The 9,857-nt window shown below is 37.8% G+C and overlaps 2 protein-coding genes across 2 annotated transcripts in view; one reads left to right on the top strand and one right to left on the bottom strand.

Moving 5' to 3' along the window:
* Positions 1–2,376: 2,376 nt before the first annotated feature.
* Positions 2,377–8,894, bottom strand: icmt (isoprenylcysteine carboxyl methyltransferase). The gene is made up of 5 exons (XM_062966045.1): positions 8,634–8,894; positions 5,807–5,895; positions 5,497–5,666; positions 4,127–4,344; positions 2,377–2,939 (listed from the first exon to the last, which is right to left on the bottom strand). The coding sequence occupies exons 1-5, from the start codon at positions 8,847–8,849 to the stop codon at positions 2,757–2,759; spliced, it is 876 nt and encodes a 291-aa protein (XP_062822115.1). The 5' UTR covers positions 8,850–8,894; the 3' UTR covers positions 2,377–2,756.
* Positions 8,856–9,857, top strand: part of hes3 (hes family bHLH transcription factor 3) — a 12,320-nt gene continuing 11,318 nt past the window's right edge. Inside the window, exon 1 of the mRNA XM_062966044.1 lies at positions 8,856–8,978. The gene's annotated coding sequence lies outside the window, so the exon portion shown is untranslated. The remainder of the gene's footprint in view (positions 8,979–9,857) is intronic.

The following is a 9,857-nucleotide window of genomic DNA, read 5'->3' as shown; positions in this document are numbered from 1 at the left end:
ACTTTCATTATTATCACTTGCTTTCGAGGAAAATGAATATAATACCACATTTCCTCGCACAATAGTCGCCGCCTCCGAAGCAAGCCGTTCTGTTGTGACTCAAGTGAACAAATCAAAACATAATAATAACAATATCTATAAATACTGTAATTATTATCACTTGCTTTCGAAGGACAGCGGCTTCTAAAAAATGAATATAATAATACCGCATTTCCTCGCACAATAGTCGCAAAGCCATTTGAGGCTGATTCTCGCTTTTCCTTCTCCCAAAGCAAAACTACAAAGTGGAGTTCTCAAGAGTGACTATTGTTGCTATAATTAAACCCCCTTCGTATTGGATTATCGAAGAATTAAGGTCAGATTAACGAAGCGCCGAGGTCTGGACTCTCGTCCTTCCAAACAGAAAATTCTCCAGAACTATTTGGGAAGACAGATTTGGGGAAACCGAGGCCTCCTTTCAACACTTGTCACCTAAAGGATGATGGGAATCAGAGTCCCAGACCTATAGGACCCACAAATAACCACGTCTGGATGACATTCCCCTATATTTTGGAAGGAAAATATACATTTCTAGCCCTTTGAGATCAATGAAAAGCCTCATGACCCAAAAGCAACGAATGAACCAACCCTAAAATAATATAAATTGATTTAAAATATATATATAACCAAAAGTGTATATACATAGATACATACTATAAGAAGTGTATACATATCGTGAAAACTAAGAGGTAAAAAGGAGTATCTTTACGTCGTTCTAAATAATATTTTGGACTACAACTCCCATGCTTTGCAAGGATGATGGGCGTCGGAGTCCAAAGAAATGGAGCTGATACAGCATTTTTAGCCCCCAAAAAGAAAGCACTTTTCTCCCAGGAATACAGTTAAAAAATGCAGAATTTATGTTTGGTCGTTGCCGGATAAGGATCATAATATACCATTCAAGTCGTAAGATAATGACGCAAGAAACGAGAATATTCAAGTCATCAAAACTCTGTAAGTGAGGGAAAGGGGGTGTTTCAAAGGGGGGAAACGAACCTCCTTCTTCATCATTTCCTTCCTTTCTTTGCATGCATTTTTTTTTGCAAAAATATTACATACATAGATAGATAAGATATCCATATATATGGATAGATAGATGAGTGGATACAGACAGACATCATACTTAGAAAGATGAGTAGCTATAGACATCTGTCTGTCTATCCATCTGCCTGTCTATATCTGTCCACCCAACCATCCATCCATGTGTCTAACCATCTGCCTGTCGATCGATTGATTGATCTATCTATCTATCCTTTCACCTATCCATCCATCCATCCAATCAACCATCCATTCATTCATCCATCCATCCATCCATCCATCTAACCCTCTGCCTGTCAATCTATCTATCTATCTATCTATCTATCTATCTATCTATCTATCTATCTATCCTTTCACCTATCTATCCATCCATCCATCCAATCAACCATCCATCAATTCATCCATCCATTTATCTTTCCAACTGCCTATCTATCCATTTATTCATCCATCCATCCATCCATCCATCCATGTATCTAACCATCTGCCTGTCGATCTATCGATCTATCTATCTATCTATCTATCTATCTATCTATCTATCTATCTATCTATCTGTTCACCTATCTATCCATCCATCCATCCATCCATCCATCCATGTATCCATCCATTTATCTTTCCAACCGCCTATCTATCCATTCATTCATCCATCCATGTATCTAACCATCTGCCTGTCGATCTATCTATCTATCTATCTATCTATCTATCTATCTATCTATCTATCTATCTATCCTTTCACCTATCTATCCATCCATCCATCTATCCATCCATCAATTCATCCATCCATTTATCTTTCCAACTGCCTATCTATCCATCCATCCATCCATCCATCCATGTATCTAACCATCTGCCCGTCGATCGATCGATTGATCTATCTATCTATCTATCTATCTATCTAATCAATCTAATTGTCTATCTATCTATCTATCTATCTATCTATCCTTTCACCTATCTATCCATCCATCCATCCATCCATCCATCCATCCATCCACCCAATCAACCATCCATCCATCCATCCATCCATCCATCCATTTATCTTTCCAACTGCCTATCTATCCATTCATCCATCCATCCATCCATGTATCTAACCATCTATCTATCCATCCATCCACTCAATTATCCATCCATCTATCCATTCATTTATCTATCTAATCAAATCTATCTATCCATTTGTCTATCCATCCATCCATGCACCTACCCACCAGTGCATCCATCCATCCATCCATCCATGTATCTAACCATCTATCTGTCCACCTATCCATCCATCCATCCATCCATCTATCCATCTGTCCATCTATCTATCTATCTCGATCGATCCATCCATCCATGTATCTAACCATCTATCTGTCCACCTATCCATCCATCCATCCATCTATCTATCCATCTGTCCATCTATCTATCTATCTCGATCGATCCATCCATCCATGTATCTAACCATCTATCTGTCCGTCTGTCCGTCCATTCATCCATCCGTCTATCTATCTATCTATCTATCTATCTATCCATCTGTCCATCTATCTATCTATCTCCATCCATCCATCCAAAAATAGATTCAAAGACGGCTCCGGAATCGGGACTGACACGCTGCAGCTCCAATCATCTGGGTCCGAGACTGACCGCCAAGCGAACCAGAGCCGGGGAGTTCTTTCTGCAGGAAAAGGGCTGGACTAGATGCCCTCTGGGGTTCAGAACTCGGCCTTGGCGCCCCGGATGAAGGGCAGCCCCGAGGGCACTTTCTGCTTGTAGGCCAGGTACTCCTCCCCAAAGAAGTGGATCAGCGTCAGCTCCTCCTCCTCAATGCGCTCCCGGAAGAAGCGCCACGAGACCAGCGTGTAGCCCACCGCGCACAAGGGGTTGCACAGCAGGATCTGCAGAGCATGACGACAACAACAATAACAATAATAACAACAACAATAATAATATTGGGAGGCAGAGCAGATGAGGATGATAACAAGAGGGTAGGTGTTAATAATAATAATAATAATGGGATAGCTAATAATAATAATAGGAGGAAAAGCAAACGATAACAACAATGGTAATAGTAATAATAATAACAATAATAACAATAATAATATTGGGAGGGAGAGCAGATGAGGATGATAACAACAGGGTGGGTGATAATAATAATAATAACAATGGTGTAGCTAAAAATAATAATAGGAGGAAAAGCGAATGATAACAACAACAATGGTAATAGTAATAATAATAATAATAACAATAATAATATTGGGAGGGAGAACAGATGAGGATGATAACAACAGGGTGGGTGATAATAATAATAATAATAACAATGGTGTAGCTAAGAATAATAATAGGAGGAAAAGCAAATGATAACAACAACAATGGTAATAGTAATAATAATAATAACAATAATAATATTGGGAGGGAGAGCAGATGAGGATGATAACAACAACAGGGTGGGTGTTAATAATAATAATAATAATAATAATAATGGGATAGCTAATAATACAAGGGAGAGCAAATGATAATAACAATACTAGAGGATGATAATAGTAATACTAATAATAATAACAACAACAACATTTGGAATGACAATAATAATAGTAATAACAATAATAATAATAATGGGAGGGAAAGCAGATGATGATGATGATGATGATGATGATGATAACAAGAGGGTGGGTGTTAATAATAATAATAATAATAATGGGATAGCTAATAATAGGAGGGAGAGTGAATGTAATAACAATAACAGAGGATGACAATAGTAATCGTAATAATAATAACAACAACAATAATATTGGGAGAGCAGATGAGGATGATAACAAGAGGGTGGGTGTTAATAATAATAATAATGGGATAGCTAATAATAGGAGGGAGAGCGAATGATAATAACAATAACAATAATAACAACATGAGGGAGAGTGAATGATAAGGTAGATGTTAATAATAACAATATAATGGGAGAGCAAATTATGATGATGATAACAACATTAATAATAATAATAATAGGTGGGAGAGTGAATGACAATAATAATAGTAATAATAATAATAATAATAATAATAATAACAACAACAACAACACTGGGCATACCTGTGTGCCGATGCTCCAGTAGAACCACCCCACGTAGGAGGGGTGCCGGAACCACGCGTAGACGCCCCTGGTCACCAGCCGGTGGGTCTCGGACTTCTCGTTCTGGACAATGTGGTTGAAGTTGGAGCCGGCCGTCAGCATGGCCGCCTTGCGCAGCAGGTCCCCAAAGACCACCATCAGCAGGCCGGCCGAGCTCAGCCACGTCAGCTGCTTCATGCCTGATGAGGAAGAAGATGAAGCCAAGAATGTGATGCTGCGGCGAAAAAGGTCAACATAATCCTGCATCCATAGGAATGGCTGCATCCATAGAAATAGTGTCTGGGAGAGTCACTGTATTTTATTGTCCACTGAAAGGGATCTAGGAGTCTTAATAGACTGTGAATAGGGCAACATAATAATAATATAATAGAATAATAATAATTTTAGAATAATAACAACATAATAAATATAATAATAATAATAATAATAATAATAATAATAATAATAAACATGAGCCAAGAGTGTGATGCTGCGACGAAAAAGGCCAATGTGATCCTAGCCTGCATCCATAGGAATATAGTGTCTAGGGGAGTCATTGTATTATATAGTCAATTGAAAGGGATCTAGGAGTCTTAATAGACCATGAATAGGGCAGTAATAATAATAATAATAATAATAATAATAATAATAATAATAATAATAATAATATTAATAATAACAACAACATAATAATAATAATAAACATGAGCCAAGAAGGTGATGCTGCAGTGAAAAAGGCCATTGAAAGGGATCTAGGAGTCTTAATAGACCATGAATAGGGCAATAATAATAATAATAATAATAATATAATTATATTAATAATATAGTAATAACATAATAACAATAATAATAACATAATAATAATAAACATGAGCCAAGAAGGTGATGCTGCAGCGAAAAAGGCCATTGAAAGGTATCTAGGAGTCTTAATAGACCATGAATAGGGCAATAATAATAATAATAATAATATAATTATATTAATAATATAGTAATAACATAATAAAAATAATAATAACATAATAATAATAAACATGAGCCAAGAGGGTGATGCTACAGCAAAAAAGGTCATTGAAAGGGATCTAGGAGTCTTAATAGACCATGAATAGGGCAATAATAATAATATAATATTATTATATGAATATAATAATAATAATAATAATAATAATATGAGCTAAGATTGTGATGCAGCAGCAAACAAGGCCAATGTGATCCTAGGCTGCATCCATAGGAATATAGTGTCTGGAGGAGTCATATATTCCACTTAAAGGCATCTAGGAGCCTTAGTGGACCATGAACGTGAGCCAAGAGTGTGACGCTGCAGCGAAACAGACCATTGCCATTCTCCTACTGACCTGGGAATATGAATTTTTCTACTGTGAACTCGACCCAGGATGAAATAGCCGCCATGTTGTACTCGAAGCTGTGGTTGAGCAAAAAAGAGTCCAAAGACAGGCTTCTGGGGTTGTTGACGGCAGTCACTAAATACTCCGAATAATGGAAGAGAGACAAGGAGCACATGTACCTGCAAAGATAAGGGGAAAAGGGACCGTCAGAATGGATTTTTGCCTTAAACCATCATCCCCAGAAGGTGCCTTTCTACCTTGGGAAACGAATGCTATGGGATCATGGGATTTGTAGCTTTGCAAGGTCCGCTCTTCTTACCAGCCGAAATGCTTCCAAGTCGATTGTCCGAAGCTAAGCAACAAACCGCAGCCGAAAGCAAAGCCGAGGAAACAGGCCCGGATGGCAATCTGAAAGGCAAAAGGAAGAGAGGGAATAATAATAATAATAATAGAATGATAGAATCTTAGAGTTGGAATATATTATTATTATTATTTTTTACGACATTGATATCCTGCCCTTCGCACCTCAAAGGGGACTCAGGGCAGCTTACAAGTTATACATACATAGAATAAATTATATTATTAGCATTAGCACAATATAAGCATTATATATTACTATACTGTACTATACCACTAAACTGCAGTATTATTAGTAATTTTGCATGTAATATAAATATACAATTATAAGTGTATTATTACATTGTATTACATTGTATTATATGTAAATTCAATATATTATATTATTAGCACAGCACAATATTAGCATTATATATTACTATATTGTGCTATACCACTAAACTGCAATATTATTAGTAATTTTGCATGTAATATAAATACACAATTATAACAGTGTATTATTATATTACATTGTATTATATGTAAATTCAATATGTTATATTATTAGCATAGCTCAATAATTGCATTATATATTACTATATTGTACTATACCACTATACTGCAATATTATTAGTAATATTACATGTGATATAAATATACAATTATAGTAGTGTAGTATTATTATTATTATTACATTATAATATTATCAATACTGTATGTATATACAATATATTACATTATTAGCATAGCACAATATTAGCATTATACATTACTATATTGTACTATACCACTATACTGCGTTATTTTAGCAATATTACATGTGATATAAATATAAATTTTTAATAGTGTATTGTTATTATATTGTATTACATTATAATGTTATAATCAATATTGTATGCATATACAATATATTATATTATTAGCATTGTATATTACTATATTGAACTATACCACTATATTGCAATATTCTAGTAATATTACATGTGATATACGTATACAATTATAATCGTGTATTATTATTATATTGTATTACATTATAATATTATTATCAATATTGTATGTATATACAATATATTATATTATTAGTATAGCATAATATTAGTATAATATATTATTATATTGTTAACAATATAACAATATTATTGTTTGGATATCAGCCAGCATGCCAACAACATAAATCAAGAAACAGCATCCTAAGATGCTCGCAGGGACCCCTCAGCAAGCAAGAGTCCAAAAGTGGCAGCCTAAAACGAGCCCTGCCACATGCACAATGGAGGGCCCTTGTCACAGCCACACCAGAGGCACTCTCAAGCCACAGCAAGCAAGAGTCCAAAAGTGGCAGCCTAAAAGGAGCCCTGCCACGGGCACAACGGAGGACCTTCTCACAGCCACAAATCAGCCAGCATGCCAACAACATAAATCAAGAAACAGCTTCCTAACATCCACAGAGAGGCTCGCAGGAACGCCTCAGCAAGCAAGAGTCCAAAAGTAGCAGCCTAAAACAAGCCCTGCCACATGCACAATGGAGGACTTTCTCACAGCCACATATCAGCCAGCATGCCAACGATATTATTCAAGAAACAACATCCTAAGATGCTTGCAGGGACCCCTCAGCAAACCAGAGTCCAAAAGTGGCAGTCTAAAACGAGCCCTGCCACATGCACAATGGAGGGCCTTTGTCACGGCCACACCAGAGGCACTCTCAAGCCACAGCAAGCAAGAGTCCAAAAGTGGCAGCCTAAAACGAGCCCTGCCATGGGCACAACGGAGGACCTTCTCACAGCCACATATCAGCCAGCATGCCAACAACATAAATCAAGAAACAGCTTCCTAACATCCACAGAGGCTCCCAGGAACGCCTCAGCAAGCAAGAGTCCAAAAGCGGCAGCCTAAAAGGAGCCCTGCCACATGCAGAATGGAGGGCCCTTGTCACAGCCACAACAGAGGCACTCTCAAGCCAAAGCAAGCAAGAGTCCAAAAGTGGCAGCCTAAAACAAGCCCTGCCACATGCAGAATGGAGGGCCTTTGTCACAGCCACACCAGAGGCACTCTCAAGCCACAGCAAGCAAGAGTCCAAAAGTGGCAGCCTAAAACAAGCCCTGCCACATGCAGAATGGAGGGCCTTTGTCACAGCCACACCAGAGGCACTCTCAAGCCACAGCAAGCAAGAGTCCAAAAGTGGCAGCCTAAAAGGAGCCCTGCCACATGCAGAATGGAGGGCCCTTGTCACAGCCACAACAGAGGCACTCTCAAGCCACAGCAAGCAAGAGTCCAAAAGTGGCAGCCTAAAACAAGCCCTGCCACATGCAGAATGGAGGGCCTTTGTCACAGCCACACCAGAGGCACTCTCAAGCCACAGCAAGCAAGAGTCCAAAAGTGGCAGCCTAAAAGGAGCCCTGCCACATGCAGAATGGAGGGCCCTTGTCACAGCCACAACAGAGGCACTCTCAAGCCACAGCAAGCAAGAGTCCAAAAGTGGCAGCCTAAAAGGAGCCCTGCCACGTGCACAACGGAGGACCTTCTCACAGCCACATATCAGCCAGGATACCAACAACATAAATCAAGAAACAGGATCCTATGATGCTCGCAGGGACCCCTCAGCAAGCAAGAGTCCAAAAGTGGCAGCCTAAAAGGAGCCCTGCCAAGCCACGCCCCTTCCAAGGCAATGTTTATATTATTATAATATTATTATATTTATTATTGTATTATTATTATTAAAACATTATATTATATTATTATTATATTGCCTTAGATAAACCTTCCCGGGAGGGGGCGTGGCCTGGCCTGGCCCCGCCCCCTTTGCGGCCTACCTGGTAGGCGCCTCCGGGCGCGCGTCCCCAGGCGAGGAGGAGCGCGGCGTTGACGCCGGCGACGTGGAGCGCCAAGGCGGCCCGGCCCTGGAGGCCCGGCCCGGCGAGGAGCGAGGGCGGCGGGGCCGAGAGCAGCAGCGGGACGGCAGCCACGGAGCCGCCCAGCGCGAAGGCCAACAGGCTCGTCCGCGCCTCACGCCTCCCTCCGCCCGCCATGACAGGCCGGCCGGCCGCAGCCGAGCCCACTCTCGCGAGACTCGCAGGGACTCACCGAACAACCCTCGCGAGAGTTCCCTCCCCAGCACGGGCGGGGCCGAAAGGAGCGAACCGCAGAGATAGGAAAAAGTTAGAACACTCTTTCCATAACGAGAAGGCGGGCCCGACTGGAGCCTTTCTGCACTTCAAACGCATCAAATCCACAGTGTAGATGCACACCATTCATATCCATCCATCTATATTTATTATATTATATTATAAATATATTTATTATTATTATTATTATTATAGTGTACATATATAGCCATCGCTCTATATTATATTATATTATTACTATTATTATTACATTGTACATAAATATCCATCTATGTTATTATTATTATTATTATTATTATAGTGTACATATATATCCATCTAGAGTTATTATATTATGTTATTATTATATTGTACTTATATAGCCATCGCTCTATATTATATTATTACTATTATTATTACATTGTACATAAATATCCATCAATGTTATTATTATTATTATTTTCTACATATATATATAAATATCCATCTATCTATATTTATTATATTATAAATATATTTATTATTATTATTATAGTGTACATATATATCCATCTAGAGTTATTATATTATGTTATTATTATATTGTACTTATATAGCCATCGCTCTATATTATATTATTACTATTATTATTACATTGTACATAAATATCCATCAATGTTATTATTATTATTATTTTCTACATATATATATAAATATCCATCTATCTATATTTATTATATTATAAATATATTTATTATTATTATTATAGTGTACATATATATCCATCTAGAGTTATTATATTATGTTATTATTATATTGTACTTATATAGCCATCGCTCTATATTATATTATATTATTACTATTATTATTACATTGTACATAAATATCCATCTATGTTATTATTATTATTATTATTATTTTCTACATATATATATAAATATCCATCTATCTATA

The sequence above is a fragment of the Anolis carolinensis genome, unplaced genomic scaffold, assembly GCF_035594765.1.
Source record: "Anolis carolinensis isolate JA03-04 unplaced genomic scaffold, rAnoCar3.1.pri scaffold_15, whole genome shotgun sequence".
Classification (NCBI taxonomy): domain Eukaryota; kingdom Metazoa; phylum Chordata; class Lepidosauria; order Squamata; family Dactyloidae; genus Anolis; species Anolis carolinensis.
This window is presented reverse-complemented; position numbering and strand designations above follow the sequence as displayed.